The sequence below is a fragment of the Panthera uncia genome, assembly GCF_023721935.1.
Source record: "Panthera uncia isolate 11264 chromosome A3 unlocalized genomic scaffold, Puncia_PCG_1.0 HiC_scaffold_11, whole genome shotgun sequence".
In the NCBI taxonomy this organism is placed as follows: Eukaryota; Metazoa; Chordata; class Mammalia; order Carnivora; family Felidae; genus Panthera; species Panthera uncia.
Window position 1 is genome coordinate 23,448,537 of NW_026057578.1, and position 17,071 is coordinate 23,465,607.

General features: G+C 43.6%; 1 protein-coding gene across 1 annotated transcript in view; it reads left to right on the forward strand.

The window, feature by feature from the left end:
- The first annotated feature begins 309 nt into the window (after positions 1–309).
- Positions 310–17,071, forward strand: part of EDEM2 (ER degradation enhancing alpha-mannosidase like protein 2) — a 31,983-nt gene continuing 15,221 nt past the window's right edge. The window contains exons 1-7 of the mRNA XM_049650917.1: positions 310–516; positions 730–840; positions 2,652–2,691; positions 6,073–6,178; positions 11,421–11,546; positions 14,599–14,810; positions 16,599–16,740. Coding sequence (XP_049506874.1) covers positions 410–516; positions 730–840; positions 2,652–2,691; positions 6,073–6,178; positions 11,421–11,546; positions 14,599–14,810; positions 16,599–16,740 — 844 coding nt within the window. The 5' untranslated portion in view covers positions 310–409. The remainder of the gene's footprint in view (positions 517–729; positions 841–2,651; positions 2,692–6,072; positions 6,179–11,420; positions 11,547–14,598; positions 14,811–16,598; positions 16,741–17,071) is intronic.

Consider the following 17,071-nt stretch of genomic DNA (forward strand, 5'->3'; position numbering starts at 1 on the left):
CCACTCAACGTTGAGTCCCTGTTGTCCTGTCTTTATGTCTATAAGGAGGTTGGAAAAAAAAATAATGTATTTAAAGTATTCAATACAGTCTTAGTACACAATAAGCGCTTAACAAATGCTGTTACTAAAACATTAATTAATCATAGTATCTGTGGTAGCCACTGTTTTTCAGCCACGTTGATTTCCACTTCAGAGACTGTCCCAAGATACTCTTTGCCGACGTTCCGCCTCCCATTGTATTCTGGGACTTGTAGTCCGGAAGTGGGTGACTGATTTCCCCCCCCCCCCCCCCCCCCCCAGCGCGCAGGCGCAGTGGCGCGGATTCCCGGAACAACCCGCAGAGGCTCCCAGGATGAGCGGGTGGCGGTGGCTGCTACCGCGGCGGCGGCGCTGACAGGACACCGGCTCTATGCCTTTCCCGCTGCTTGTCCCGCTCGGCCTCCTGTGCGCGCTGCTGCCCCTGCACCATGGTGCGCCAGGTCCAGGTGGCACCGCGCCCGACCCCGCCCACTACAGGTGAAAGGGGTCAGGCTCCTATCCCTTCCAGAGTTGGGGAAGGGGAAGCGCAGACCCGGTCCCTTTCCTTTCCCAACGTTCTAGGACTCCCCCCGCCCCTCCCCTCCGACACCCCGACCTGCTCAGACCCCGCCACTGGGCTCAGGTGGTGATTCCCATTTTCCGCTCTATTCTTGTCCTTTCCCCTGCCTCATTTTTCATACCCCGCACCAGGGAGCGAGTCAAGGCCATGTTCTACCACGCCTACGACAGCTACCTCGAGAATGCCTTTCCCTACGACGAGCTGCGACCTCTCACCTGTGACGGGCACGACACCTGGGGCAGGTAGTGCGAGTGGAGGAGCAAGGGGGCGGCTGGGGTCTGGCAGTATGGTTCCTAGGCGGGCGGGTCACTTGGGGCCGGTGGCTTCACGGTCTCCTCGCCAATTCCAGAAAAGCTAGCGAGGGTGAGGCTACGTTCCCTCCAATCCACCAGGATCCACCCAGCCTCCTGGAAAGTTGGATCCCACTGTGGAAAAAGCCTGGGTTAGCCTGGTGGACTGGACCTTTGAGCTCCAACCATGACAGTACCAGGCACCAGCCTGGGGACTTGGACAAACCTCTCGAGTCCTAGGCTGTCGAGGAAGGTTTCCAAGAAATCAGAAGACCCAACCCCTTCATTTTGTAATTGGTTAAACTGGCCCAGGAGGGGATGTAACTCTTCAGAGCATTTGTTGGTGTAACTGAAACACACTCCCCCATTGCCCTCACATTACTGACTGCTTCTTGAGATTTCAGCTCAAAATGTCACCTAAGTATTAGCTCCCTTAACTACCCACCCCCTACAGGTCACTCTCACAAATCACCCCTTTTATTTTATTTTTTTATTTATTAGCACTTCTCACTCTCTGATGCTATCATTTTCACTTGTTTGTTTTTCTTACTTCCACTAGAATAAAAACTTATGAGGTGGAATTCTTTGTCTTGTTCCTTGCTGAGTGAAAGATCATTGCGTTTAGCTGAGGCTGACATTGATTAAACACTGTGCTAAGCATTTTACTTGTGTTTTCTCATTTAATTCTCTCAACACCCCTAGGGGTTAAGTGTTGTTTTGTCCATTTTACAAATGAGTATGCTAAGGATTGGAGAAGTTAAGTAATCAACAAAATGTGTGCTGGTTTTCTTTCCTTTTTCTTTTTTTTTCTATTTAGTTGGAAAATATATATAAGCAAAAGGCAAATTCAAACAGTAAAAAATCATATACAATAAAGTAAGTCTCTTACATACCCTAGAACTCCAACCACTATTAACTTTCTTGTGTATCCTCCCCAAAATATTTTTGGTTTCTACCATCATATGTGTATGTGTATCTTTTTAAATTAACTCTTTAAAGTCATAACTTACATGTAATAAAATGTGCCCATTTGAAGCATCTAGTAACCACTATCACAGTCAAGATAGAGAACATTTCTGTCATCCTAAAAAGTTCTCTGTGCTGCTTTATAGTTCATTCCTCCACCACCACTGGCCCAAACAACTGCTGATCTGCTTTTTGTCTATGTATCTCTTTTTGAAAATGCAGATATAAACATACCTCACTGCCTATTCTATCCTTTGTCTTTTTTCATTTAACGATATAATTTGAATATTTTAATATTAGCCCATAGAACAATAGATAACAATTTTTTGTTACAACTTCATAGTTTTGCTCTGTTTAAATGTACTACAATTTAATCACTCTTCAACTGGTATATGTTTGTGTTATTTCTAGCTTTTTGCTTTACTAAACAGTACAGCCATGAGCATTCTCAAGCATACAGCTCTGTGCACATTGAGATAAATTCCTAGATGTGGAAAAGCCTGTGCTCTTAGCCACAATCTTATACTGCCTCCCCATGGCAGAGAAGAACGCCAGTGAATATAGGTGATATGTTTAACCACAGTTGAGCTACATCAGCCCATCCTCCCAAGTGCATTAAATGGGTCAGAGCTTCTTGGTAATTTTCACTAGGGTTTTTCTGTTGTGACTGGAAACTGGGACGGGAAGAGTCATCACTGTGCCTCACTTACTAGTTTTGGGGGTATCTGATCTGGGGCAACCTTCATAGCTTGTGTTGATTTTCTTACTAAGCAGCTGGAATTTCTGTCCTTTTACAGTTTTTCTCTGACGCTAATTGATGCCCTGGACACCTTGCTGGTAAGTGTCTTGATTGTTCCTTTACCTCACCATGGTTGTGCAACCAATATCCTTCCTCTTTTGGCAGCTTGACTGTGGGCGAAAAACAAGTTCTTCACTTGGGCCTTTTATTTTCATCTCCGTATTCCGAAGCTTCAGATTCTGGTTGCCCAGCTAGATAGAGGGAAACGATGAATTCCAAATGTATTCAGGGTCATTTATTTAGCAGATGTTTACAGAACACCTGTCATGAACACAGAACTGTGATAGGCCTGTATAACTCTCTGGGGGATACAGAGACTTTGAGACCCTCCTTGTTTTCAGAGACTTACATTCTAAACATAAATGTGGTGTTTTGTTTTGTTTTTTAAGTTTATTTATTTTAGAGAGAGTGAGTGAGCGTGTGCATGCATGCTCAGGGGAGGGGCTGAGGGAGAGAGAGAATCCTAAGCAGGCACCACACTGTCAGCGCGGAGCCCACTGCAGGGCTTGATTTCACGAACTCTGAGATCATGACCTGAGCTGAGATCAAGACCCAGGTGCTTAACTGACTAAGCCACCCAGGTGCCCCTTCAGAGGCTTACATTCTAATTGGACATGTTCAGTGATAAAAATAGCAGTGACTAGTTAGTGTGTTATGTGTAGGGCTTGTGCTAAGCACTTTGTGTGTATTATCTTGTTTAACCCTTCTAACAACCCCATAAGGTACATCCTTTACTCCTTCTTCAAGTCAGGAAAGCTATTGCTTAGAAAGGTAAACTGGCAGGGGCGCCTGGGTAGCTTTGTCGGTTAAGAGTCTGACTCTTGGTTTCGGTTCAGGTCATGATCTCCGTTTCGTGGGTTTTAGCCCCACATTGGACTCAGCACTGACATTGTGGAGGCTGCTTGCAATTCTCTGTCTTCCTCTTTCTCTGCTCTTTCCCCACTCATGCTGTCTCTGCCTCTCTCAAAATAAATTTTGAGAAGAGGTAAAATGGCTTGGCCAGGGTCCACAGCTATGAAGTAGCAGAGCTAGGACTTGAGTTTAATTCTGTAGGACTCCAAGTCTTAATCATCTTCCTTAAAAAGGCCACAAGAGAGGATTTAACAACTTTATCCATATTTCACTATTTCTGGTCTGTCACCCCTTCTCATTTTTATATAAATTAATAGTATTTACATGGTTATGATCACCTTGAAGATATAATTTTTCTTTTTTTATTTTTTCTTAAGTTAATTTATTTTGAGAGAGAGAGAGAGAATGAGAGTAGGGGAAGGGCAGAGAGAGAAGAAGGGAGAGAGAATGACACTTAAGTTGGGATCTGAAAGAGAAGCAAGTGTCAACTAGGGAAGTGAGGGAGGACAGAGTGTTCCAGGCAGAGGGAACAGCCTGTACAGCCTGTACAAGGGCCTTATGGCAGGAGAGAGTGTGGCAAAGGCAGTGAATTGAAGCGGGGCCATTATGTCTGGGAGGTGGAGAAGGAAATTCAGGAAGAAAAGTGGAGCCGGGGGTCTGGTTGGGGACCAGATGATGGAAGCCCTTGTTCACTGTGTTAAGGATTTTGATTTCTAATTTAACAGCAATGGAAAGCCACTGAAATATTTGAAGTAGAGGGCAGGAAATGCTGAGATTTCTGTTTTGAGAAGATTACTAACTGCAGTGTGGAAAAAGATTCATGTAATCATTCAGTAAACATTGAGTAATTGCTTCATGGGCTGCGCTTGGCACCCTGGGGGAATGCAGGAAAGAATGAGGCTCCTTCCCAGGCAAGATTCTCTTCATGTGGAAAGAAATAGGTGCCCTAAGAGTTGTGTGGATAAAGTTATTGGAGTCTTTTAACGGACGAAGAGGGTTCCTTTTAGCTGGAGGGATCAAAGGCTTCCTGGAGACATGACATTTAGACAGTCAAAGATAGATTGGATTTGGAAATGGGCAGACACAGGATGGAGGGATTTCTGGTAAAGGAAAGAGCATGTCTGAAGGCAAGAAAGTGGAAAATAGTGGTTATAGTTTTCCTGAAGTAGATGAAGATAGGTTAGATGAAGATGAACAGCAAGAGACATGGTCAGAAAGGTAGTTTGAGTCCAAATCATCGAGAGCCTTGAATGCTGAGACAGGATTGTTTTGGTTCCTTGTTCAAACCAATATAGACAAAGAAGGGAATTTACTGAGTCAGATAACTAAAAAGTCCAGGTAAAGGCTGGCCTCAGAATCAGCTGGATCCAGGCATATGAACAAGTCTTCACGAATCTTTCCATCTCCTATCTCTGCCTTCTTTGTTAGCTGTGTTCTCAGGTGCTCCTTATGCTGGCAGAGTAGCCACCAGTAGTTCCAAACTTACTTCCCACTCAGTCAGGAACCTGTGTGGGGGGTAGGAATCAGCCCTTTTGAATTAATTCCCGAAGTTGAGTCTCATTGATCTGGCTTGGGTCACACACTCATTCGTGAACCAGTCACTGGCCAAGGGATACGGTCCAGTGGTCCAGATCAAGTACCCATTCTTGCTACTGAAGGACTGGGGTCAGCCTCTCCCAAACTGCAAGAGTGACTGTGGAAAAAGAGTGATATCTCAAATTGAGGCACTACTATCAGAATAAAAGATATCAGAATTGCATTTGGCTGATGGTTTAAATGAAAAGGGTTTAATTTTCTCGAGTAAAAGAAAGTCTGGAGGTAATTTCTAGCATTGGGTTGGCTGTTCAGTGATGCCGTCAGAGACCCAAGCTCTTTGTATCTTTCCATTCTACTATCATTAGAGTATTGGCTTTCATTCTGATGCTTAGTACCTCATGGTCTAAAATGGCTGCCACAGCTTTAGATGTAAAGTCTGCTTTCAAGGCAGAAAGAAGAAGAGTAAACACCATGCCAGCGGTATCTGTCCCTTTTTATTAGGAAAACACAATCTTTCCCCAGAAGTGCCCCCAGTAGACTTCTCAAGGCTTAGCATTGGCTGGGTAACACATTCACCTCTAGCAGCAAAGGAGGCTGAGAAAGCAAGTATCTGGATTTTCAGCCACCACCTTGGGAACCTACCAGGGTAAAGGAGATTGGGAATCTGTGTTGGGCCAACCAACCTGCAGTGTTTTCCACAAGGATGAATGTGACCAGAGAAGTTTAAAAACAACAGATATCTGCTGCAAATGTCAAAACTATGCAGTCTACAGTCTCTATTGTTTCCACTAAATGGGTACATAAGGACTCTTGAATTGGTAACTAAGAATTGACTTAACCAGTCTCTTGGTATTGGGTCTCCATGGTTTCTAGATCTCACTGTTTCCTTCTCCTGTCACCAGTACTAGAACAGAAACTATAGATCTTAGTTGAATAAGTGATGGCCACACCAGCATAGGATCCCAGACTCTCGATCTTCAGTGCCTTCAAGCCTCAGAGAGCCTCACTGTCAAGACCTTCTTCTCTTCCAGATTTTGGGGAATGTCTCAGAATTCCAAAGAGTGGTTGAAGTGCTCCAGGACAATGTAGACTTTGATATTGATGTGAATGCCTCCGTGTTTGAAACCAACATCCGAGGTGAGGGCTGCCTGCTGGGGTTTTGGAAGAAAAGAGTGTGGAGTTTTTGCCTCTGTGTAAACCAAGAGGTGGTAAATAGAATCTTAAGGGTCAACTCTGCCAGGGCACTTGGCCAAAACCAGTGACTGAAGAGAGATCTTTTTTCCTCCTAGAGGGTGGGGTGTGGAGGTCTCAGGATCCCCCATCAGCTTCAGACATGAGCAGGGGGCAGAGAAGAGACTGGAAAGAGATGTGCCAGAATTACTCACATATTTAACATGTATTTGGTGCTAGGCATACAGCCATGAACAAGAAAGATGTAATCCTCGCCTTCTTGGAACTTATTGCCTAAGAAGCGCTACCCAATAGAACTTTCTGTGATGACGGAAATATTTTATATCTGTGTTGTCCAGTGTTGTAGCCAGTAGCTGCACCTGGCTAGTGAACATTTGAAATGTGTCTACTGCAACTGAGGAACTGAATATTTAATTTCATTTAATTTTAACAAATTTAAATTTAAATAGCTACGTGGTTCACGGTTCATGATTATATCATGTAGTGCAAGTCTAGGGCATTAGTTTCCAAAACTTGCTGCCCATCAGAACTATTTGGGACCTTTTAAAAAGTTGAATTGTGGGGCGCCTGGGTGGCGCAGTCGGTTAAGCGTCCGACTTCAGCCAGGTCACGATCTCGCGGTCCGTGAGTTCGAGCCCCGCGTCAGGCTCTGGGCTGATGGCTCGGAGCCTGGAGCCTGTTTCCGATTCTGTGTCTCCCTCTCTCTCTGACCCTCCCCCGTTCATGCTCTGTCTCTCTCTGTCCCAAAAATAAATAAAAAACGTTGAAAAAAAAAAAAATTAAAAAGTTGAATTGTGGGGCACCTGGGTGGCTCAGTTGGTTGAGCATTGACTTTGGCTCAGGTCATGATCTCATAGCTTGTGAGTTCGAGCCCCACGTCGGGCTCTGTGCTAACAGCTCAGAGCCTGGAGCCTGCTTCTGCTTCTGTGTCTCCCTCTCTCTCTGCCCTTAACCCACTTGCATTCTATCTCTGTCTCTCTCAAAAATAAATACAAATTTAAAATAAATAAATAGGGGCGCCTGGGTGGCGCAGTTGGTTAAGCGTCCGACTTCAGCCAGGTCACGATCTCGCGGTCTGTGAGTTCGAGCCCCGCGTCAGGCTCTGGGCTGATGGCTCGGAGCCTGGAGCCTGTTTCTCATTCTGTGTCTCCCTCTCTCTCTGCCCCTCCCCCGTTCATGCTCTGTCTCTCTCTGTCCCAAAAATAAATAAAACACGTTGAAAAAAAAAAATTTAAAAAAAATAAATAAATAAAATAAATAAATAAATAAATAAATAAATAAAAGTTGAATTGTCTAGGTTTCAGTCTAAACCTAATGAATTTGGATTTCTGGGTTGGGTCCTAGAATCAATATTTTTAGCAGGTTTCCAGTGATTCTCATAAAGCTACTACAACCCTTATTTGCAGTGAACTCCTAGACCACCAGTGGCTTAACAAACTGTCACTTCTGGAGGCTGTTATTTTTTGCTCCCTCATTTTGCTCATCTTTATTTTGTACGTATTTTGCAATGAAACTTGTATTACAGACATGTGATAACAGTTTTTTAAAAAATTAAGGAACAAAGACAGCATGATATAAAATCCTGGTTTAGGGATCAGATGGGAGTTTGAGGCCATGCTCACTGCTGGCCTCAAATTTTCTTCAGAGCCCAATTTATCTTCTGTAAGCTAAGATTGCCTTATACCTTTGTTATACCTTATACCTTTGTTGCTGATATGAATATTTCTTTATTGCTGATATGAATATACCAGCATATGTACATGTATACATATATGCTGGTATATTCATATCATATGTATATAATTTTATATATTTATATAATTATACCAGCTTTCTTTTGGTGGCATTTGACTGGTATCTTTTTCTACTCTTTTACTTTCAATCTTTCTGTATTTTTATGATCAGATATATCTTTTATAAATTATATATTATATTTTGTTTGTTTACCCATCCTGACGATCTTTTAACTCAAGCATTTAATCCATTTACATTTACTATAATAACTTAGGTATTTGCATTCATTTCTGTGGTTTTATTTTGTGCTATTTGTCCCATCTTCTCTGTGTTCTTTTCATCCTCTTTTGTGTGTGTGTGTGTGTGTGTGTGTGTGTGCGCGCGCGCGCGCGCATGCCTTCTTTAGGTTGACTTTTCTCCCCCTTATCCATTTTCCTCTTATTAATGACTATGCTCAGTATCTGACTTTTTAAATAGTTTCCTGGAAAATTTAACAAACATTACAAATTTAACAAACATTACGGAATTAATGAAAATCTTTATTTTCCTGAATAGTACAAAACCTGGCTCTGAGAATATCCTGACCCACATGCTATAGATTATGTATTTTAGTTTTTTGTCTTAAGCCCTCCATACATTATTGCTGTTCTATACATTTGATGTTTTAGATTTACTTCTATATTTACTTGTATATTTCTATATTTATTTCTTTGGCCATCTTTCCTACCTGTGTCTCAGACTTTACATCTGTGATCCCTTTCCTTCTATCTGAAGTACTTCCTTTAGAATGTCCTCTAGTGCACGTGTGTTCTTGGAAGATTTTCTCAGCTTTTGTTTGTATAAAATGTCTTTTTTTTTTTAAGCTTATTTACTTATTTTGAGAGGGGGCCGTGGGGGAGAGAGGTACAGAGAGGGAGGGAGAGAGAATCTCAAGCAGGCTCTGAGCTGATGTGGGGTTCCATCTCACAAACCATGAGATCATGACCTGAGCCTACATCAAGAATTGGACACTTAACGGACTGAGCCACCCAGGAGCCCCTATATAAAATGTCTTTATCTCACTGCCTTTGTTTGGTCTTTGAGGGATAACGTTGCAGGACATATGGTTCTAACTTGATAGTATTTTCTCTTAGCACACTGAAGAAATCTTTCCATTGTCTTCTCATTTCATTGTCGTTATTAAGAAGTAATCTGTCAATCTAATTGTTACTTTGCAGATGATTGGTTTTATTTATGCTGGCTGTTCCTTCATTTTAAAAACTTTTATTATGGAAGTTTTAAAATATATATAAAAGTAGAGAAAATATATATAATAAACTGGGTTACCCACCACTTAGCCTTAACAATCATTATTACACAGACTCTGCTTTTGAAATCTTTTTTTTCTTTGGTGTTCTGCAGTTTTACTGTGACGTGCATAAATGTGGATTTCTTTTTATTATCTTGCTTGGGATTCCTGCATCTAAGAATTTGTGTCATTCATTAGTTTTCAAAAGTTCGTAACTATTTTCTCTTCAGGTATTGCCTCTCCCCATTTCCTCCCTCTTCTCTTTTTAGAACTCTAGCCAGATATTTGTTATACCTTCTTACTATATCCTCCAAATCTCTTTGGTATGTTTTAAAAATAATTTTGTTTCTCTGTGTTGCATTCTGGGTAATTTTTTGAAATCTGTTTTCAAGTCTACTAATTCTCTCTTCAGATCTATTTTATTTGCTAATAAACCTATCTATGTAGAAATGCCCTGCTGGCTCAGAAGAGTGTGTGACTCTTGATCTCGGGGTCATGAGTTTAAGCTCCATGTTGGGTGTAGACATTACTTAAAAAAAAAACAGTAAACTTGGGGTGCCTGAATGGCTTAGTCAGTTAAATGTCCAACTTCGGCTCAGGTCATGGTCTTACTGTCTGTGAGTTTGAGCCCTGCATCAGGCTTTGTGCTGACAGCTCAGAGCCTGGAGCCTGCTTCGGATTCTGTGTCTCCCTCTATCTCTGCCCCTCCTGCTCACACTCTGTCTCTCTCTCTCAAAAATAAAAAAAAACATTTAAAAAATTTTTTTAAAAATGAGTAAACTTAAAAAGAAAAACATGCCTATGTAATTAAAAAAAATTTTTTTTAACATTTATTCATTTTTTGAGAGAGTGAGACACAGAGTATGACCTGCGCCAAAGTCAGGCACTTAACTGACTGAGCCACCCAGGCGGCCCTAGGCTTGGTCATTTTTATAATTTCTTGCTACTTACTCATCTATTCCAAGCCTTTCTTTTATTTCTTTAAACATTTCTACATAATTACTTTGTATTCTGTGTCTGATAGTTCCAGTATTTGATGTGTTGGTAAGTCTTGTTCTACTGTCATTTTTGCTGGCTCGTACTCCTAATGCTTTGTTTCTTCGTATGTCTTGTGATTTATTTAGATTTTAATGTGCACTCATTCCCTAGACTTTATCCCTGGGCTTCTTTGAGGCCTAGATTGAAGGTGAATTCTTTCAGCTAGAGTTTTTGTTTACTTCTTCCATGTGGCTGGAGGCATTGTCTACCAAAAACTGACTTATGCTAAAGGTTTGAGTTTTCCTGGACTACTTAGTTGGTATGAATTCAGGTTGTAAACCTTAGTACCATCCTGTAGTTATTAATTCTTAGTGGAGATTTGTTTGTTTGTTTGTTTTTCTTCCCTTTACTTGGCATCAAGATTTGAGGCCTGCAGTTTTCCTTAACTGTATGCTAGGGGAGGTGGGTAGGGTTTATTCTGATCCATCCTTAACACAGAGTATATAATTCTTTCAGATCCCAACTTTATGGAGGTTATCTTTTATCAGACTCTCCACTTTGGTAGGTCCTGCCTTTGTCTCTTGTTCCCCCTCTGCCAAGAGGAGGGGAAAGCTGAAGCTCAAGGTCACAAGATTTTTTTGCAATGAGAGGGCCATTCAGGATATCTATTTAGCCATATTTCCAGATACAGAACATTTATGGCTTTTTACAAGTCCTAAGTATTGTGTAACAAATTCAAATAGGTTAATTAATACAATGAAGGTTATAACTACTCTGCCCCTCACCCCAGGTCTTAGGGGGATTGGGAGACAGAGTGACTGAGTGGAATGAGCACAGGCTTTGTAGTCAGACAGACCTGGCCCTACCACTTACTAGATGGATGACCCAGGGCAAGTCACTTTACCTCTCTGAACCTTAGTATCTTCATTTGAAGAGACAGTAGTACCTAGTGCTTGGTATACAGTAGGGACTTTAAAAAAAAGTGATAGCCATTGTTTTTGTGACCTACCAAGAAGAAGAGAATTTGTGAACTTAACACTGCACCAATATGTGGGATTAAGGGATTCTTTCACTAGGTGGCTCTAGCCCCTTCCCAGCAAGCCGCTCAACAGAGTATGTAGGTTTAATTGACACAAGGGAAAAACTGGTCCTTGGGACTCTGACACTTGTGTTTTGTGCCATCTGTAGTGGTAGGAGGGCTTCTGTCCGCTCACCTGCTATCAAAGAAGGCTGGAGTGGAAGTAGAGGCCGGATGGCCCTGCTCTGGACCTCTCCTGAGGATGGCTGAGGAGGCAGCCCGAAAACTCCTCCCAGGTAAGACCCACACTGACATGCCGGAGAAATGCAGTCCACTGGATCCTGCTTCTCTTGCTGGAGACAAGAGTGGCAATGCCGGGCTATTTTCTTCTGTTCCTCATCCAAACAGTTAGTATTTCTACCTCTGGCCACCCACCATGGAAGTCAGGAGAGTCCTGGGCATTTTGAGGGCTTGTCAGACCATGGCCCAGGATGGATGAGCTGATCTCATTACTGTTTGCAGGAGAGGGCTGAAGGCCGGCCTGGTGGGTGGAAGATTCTTGTTCCTATTTGAGTGAGCCCTTTTGCCTCCTCTCAGGCAAAACACACTGCTGGAATAAAAGGGTTCCAGAGAAAAGCCTTGAGCTGCACATTAGGAGCCCCCAGTTCTGAACTAGCCAATGTCTTGACCAAGCCATTCTTCTCTCCTTGGCTCAGTTTTCCCATCTCTGAAAAGGGATTCATAATTCCTGCTCGCATGCCACATTGGCTTTTTGGGAGGCAGAAAATGAGGTCAGAAAGGAGAAAGTGCCTGGAGAACCTCAAACGCCACTGAAATGGGAGGGACACGTTTTGGAGCTAAGCTGTGTCCAGGGCAGCAGGTCAAGCCTCAGTGTGTTTGTCTGGTGGGGCAGCAGCTGGGCTCGATAGCATCAGCTGGACACTGTGTTCTCTCCAGGGCGTGGTGGAGACTCTGGGGCTGTTCACACCCAAACACATCACTCTGTGCTTTCACCAGCCTCTGGGCCATCACTGTTCTCCCTTTCTGGAGATGACTGGAGGACAGTGAGTGAGCTGGGTTCAGATCCACTCACGGCTCACGGCTCATGGCCTGAGTGTCTCCTTCCAAACATCATATCCTGTGTGAGTCATCCATAGAGCACACTGCTTAGTTGCTCCTTTTTTTTTTTTTTTTTGAATCATTAAAAAACATTTTGTATTGAGAAATGTACATACTGGAAAGTACATATTGGAGCAAGCCCCAGGGTATCTGCCATTCAGGTAAAGAAATAGGATTTTGTCACTCCCCCTCCTTTTTTTTCTTTTTTAACTTTTTTTTTTTCGTGTTTATTTATTTTTGAGAGAGACAGAGACAGAGCATGAGTGGGGGAGGGTCAGAGAGAGAGGGAGACACAGAATCTGAAGCAGGCTCCAGGCTCTGAGCTGTCAGCACAGAGCCTGACGTGGGGCTCAAACCCACAAACCGTGAGATTATGACCTGAGCTGAAGTCGGATGTGTAACCGACTGGGCCACCCAGGCGCCCCTGTCACTCCCCCTCTTTTTTTTTTTATTTTTTATTTTTTTTTATTTTATTTTTGGGACAGAGAGAGACAGAGCATGAACGGGGGAGGGTCAGAGAGAGAGGGAGACACAGAATCGGAAACAGGCTCCAGGCTCTGAGCCATCAGCCCAGAGCCCGACGCAGGGCTCGAACTCACGGACCGCGAGATCGTGACCTGGCTGAAGTCGGCCGCTTAACCGACTGCGCCACCCAGGCGCCCCACTCCCCCTCTTTTTAACACTGCCTGACTTTTCTGAAATATTCTTTGAGCCCTTCTTGGTTGTGACTTGCATTCTCCTTCCTTGCCACTGGTGCCTGCCACTCAGCAAATTTATCACTTACAAGAGTAGCCAGACCTTACAGTTCTTGGAAGTTTTGATAACTTTGTTCACAGTTTGGTGACGCACAGGCTGCTCTGGGGTTATTTGACCTTTTGGCCTAGAGAGGAAATCTCTGCATTTGGCTGTTTGTCCAGTTCCTTGGCTTGAATCAGAAGGCACCAGGGTGGGATGGGCAGAGCATAAAGGAGTGGGCGCATGGCAGTCATTCCCATTCCAGCTCTGTTTGACTCTTTCTGTATGACCTTTGAGTCACTTCTTACAGGCATGACTTTTCCTACCTGTAAACTGAGGATTGGACCACATCAGTAGTTTAGTGATTTATATCCTTAAAAAAAAAAAAAAAATAGTTTACCCCCTAAACTATTTGTTTGTTTATTTTTTAATGTTTATTTTTGAGAGAGACAGCATGAGCAGGGGTGGGGCAGAGAGAGAGAGGGAGACACAGAATCAGAAGCAGGCTCCAGACTCCGAGCTGTCAGCATAGAGCCTGATGCAGGGCTCGAACTCACGAACCATGAGATCATGACCTGAGCTGATGTCAGACGCTCAATCAACTGAGCCACCCAGGTGCCCCTCCTCCTAAACTATTTAGAGCAGGGACCCCAAACTGGCTCTTCTGGGGCTGTTTAGGGTCTGCAGATAGGTTTCATTTGGTTATAATTGCACTTGGAAAAGTATATGGGGGGAAATTGGATGAAAGTGGTCAAAAGATACACTTCCAGTAATAAGTAAGTACCGGGGCTGTAACATGCCACATGATGACTATAGCTAACACTGCCATGTGATATATTTGAAAGTTGTGAGGAGAGTAAATCCTAAAAGTTCTCATTGCAAGGAAAAACCGAAGTTTTTCTTTTTGTATCTATACGAGGTAATGGATATTAACTCACTATGTTCATCATCTCGCAATATAGGTTAAGTCAGGTCTTTATGCCATACCCCTTAAACTCACACTGTGCTATATGACAATTATATCTCAATAAAACTCAAAAAAAAAAAAACCAAAACAGAAAAGTGTACGAATGGATTCTAATGGAACATGCTCTTCAGTGTGCCACAAGCCCCGTCACTTCCTGTGGCTTCAACCCCACCTGGTTCACACTGAGTTACCTGGCTGGCCTCTGAGAGCATGGTGTGAATTAAATAAAAGTAGAGCTACTCTAGCTAAAGTGAGCGTGCGTGGGTGTGGCAGCCGGGAGCATAGCCCACTGCTTTTCTCCTCATCATAGGCTAGAGGGTCACGTCGAGCAGTGCTTGATAACACCTGGGTTAGGTGGCCACTAAGGACCCTCCAGTCATGACCTGTATCCTTCTCTGGCTCAGTCTCTAGCAGATCATCCAGGAGATAAAGAGGGAAGTGCTGGCTCAGGCCTCAGGCTTGGGTCTGTGTTGAACCATCCCTATGTCCCTACTCCTGTCTGGGATCATAATTTTGTGATTGTTCAGCATTTCAGACCCCCACTGGCATGCCGTATGGAACGGTGAACCTGCTTCATGGCGTGAACCCGGGAGAAACCCCTGTCACCTGTACAGCAGGGATCGGGACCTTCATTGTAGAATTTGCCACCCTGAGCAGCCTCACTGGTGACCCCGTGTTCGAAGATGTGGCCAGAGTGGCCCTCATGCGCCTCTGGGAGAGCCGGTCAGATATTGGGCTGGTAGGTCGGCTGCCACCCTTTCCATCTGAGTCAAGTCGGCAACCTTAGCCCCTGCTTGTAAGATTTGGGGCCCTGAGCAACAAGTTGCAGCCCAGCCAAGAGACACTTAGGGTGACCTCAGCAGTGGTCTAGGACTTAGCATCAGGACACTGAAAGTTAACCAAACCTCTAATTCAAGTTTCGGACAGGGGAAGAGAGCATGAGACAAAGCACATCCTCTGGCAGGGAAAGGGAGCTGTGTTGTAGAGGTTAGGTTCCATGAACTTCTCTGACTTCTAGGAAGCAGGTTGTAGGCTTCATGCCCCTGACTCACATGGCAACCTTAGATCGCCAGCCCATCTGACCCTCATTTTCATGGTCTATTTGTGTTTGTTAAACTGTGTTTCTTAGAACACCAGTGCTGAGACATGTTGAATGGTGGGCCATTGTATGAAAAGGTAATTCCTGGTCAATTAAGTCTGAGGAATACTAAATATACAGTTGACCCTTGAGAAACACGTTTGTGAACTGCATGGGCCCACTCACACACAGATTTTTTACAGTACAGTTCTATAAACATATTCTCTCTTTTATATGATTTTTTTCAAAACATTTTCTTTTTTCTAGCTTACTTTATTGTAAGAATACGGTATGTAATATATATAACATACAAAACATGTGTTAGTTGACATTTATATTATCAGTAAAGTTTCCACTCGAGCAGGCTATTAGTAGTTAAATTTTTAGACTGTCAGAAGTTATACGCAGATTTTCAACTGTGGGGTTCAGCACTCCCGACACTTGCATTGTTAAAGGGTCAACTGTTGCATCCTTTTTTTGGAGAATCATAGCGAACACAAACAGGTGAAAGGTTATTGTGAAATCCTACAGTAAGTAAAATCTATTTAACTTTGCTTAACTCAACGTTTTCTAAGCTTATTTGAACCCAGAGCTTCCCTTTCTTCTCCAATACCTATTAACCCATGGAAATTGAACATGCTTTGGGCCAGATGATCTCTAAAGTTGGTTTCAGCTCTTAAATCAGATAATCCAGTGAAACTAACAGTAATGGAGCCAAAGCTGTCCAGGAAATAGCACTAGATTTAGTCAGAATTGGTTTTGACCCCAGGCCTTGCTACATCGAAACTATGTGACCCTGGACAAGTCACTCAACCTCTCTGATCGTCAGTTTATTTTAGCAGTAATGTTGATGTATTAATACTTCCTCCGGTGAGTCATTATGACTTGCAAAGACTGAGTTGTCTGAAAGTATTCAGGTAGAGACACGGTTTGTGCAAGTCTGGTTCTAAGCTTGAAAGTGAAACTTATATGGGGAATTCTTGAAAATCCCTTAAGAAGATGCCACTCTGGAGACCTACAGTAAATCCCTTAGTAAGTCCAACACAAGCAGGTTTTTCTTCAGCACTGGAACCATAGTGGACCCCATATCCTCTCAACCCCTACCATTTCTCTGTGCACACTAGCCTGTCTTCTGACAGTGTCTCTTTCCCTATGGGCCTTCTCTGGCCTGGAGCCTGCTCTGCACGCCTTTAGCTGGAAGTTCCAGGATGTAATGCTACCTGGAGCAGTTCTCAATCAGTGACTGATACTGATAAGAGTTTGTGGTCTTCCAACCCCACACCCCAATAGCCTGCATGTCTCCCGAGAGCACTGGGGTGCCTGCCTTGCATCTTGACTGGCCAGTCAGGGGTATGGGGAGATCCTTGTTTGGTCTTGAGCCCTCTTTTGGGACTAAGTTTCTCTCTCTCTCTCTCTCTCTCTCTCTCTCTCTCTCTCTCTCTCTCTCAGGTTGGCAACCATATTGATGTGCTCACTGGAAAGTGGGTGGCCCAGGACTCGGGCATTGGGGCTGGCGTGGATTCCTACTTTGAGTACCTGGTGAAAGGAGCCATCCTACTTCAGGATAAGAAGCTCATGGCCATGTTCCTAGGTAAAAAGGGCGGGGTAAGGAGGCCTTTGCCATGATTTTTCCCATTGTCATGTGTATAAACTTTCAGTTGCTCCCAAGTGCCTACAGAACCAGTTCTGAGTATATGAGTCTGTGTTCAGAGCCACCATGGACTTCTTTTTTTTTTTTTAATTTTTTTTTTTTAACGTTTATTCATTTTTTGAGAGACAGAGACAGAGCGTGAGGCGGGGAGGGGTGGAGAGAGAGGGAGACAGAATCCGAAGCAGGCTCCAGGCTCCAAACCAACAGCACAGAGCCCGACGCGGGGCTTGAACCCACAAACTGTGAGATCATGACCTGAGCCGAAGTCGGA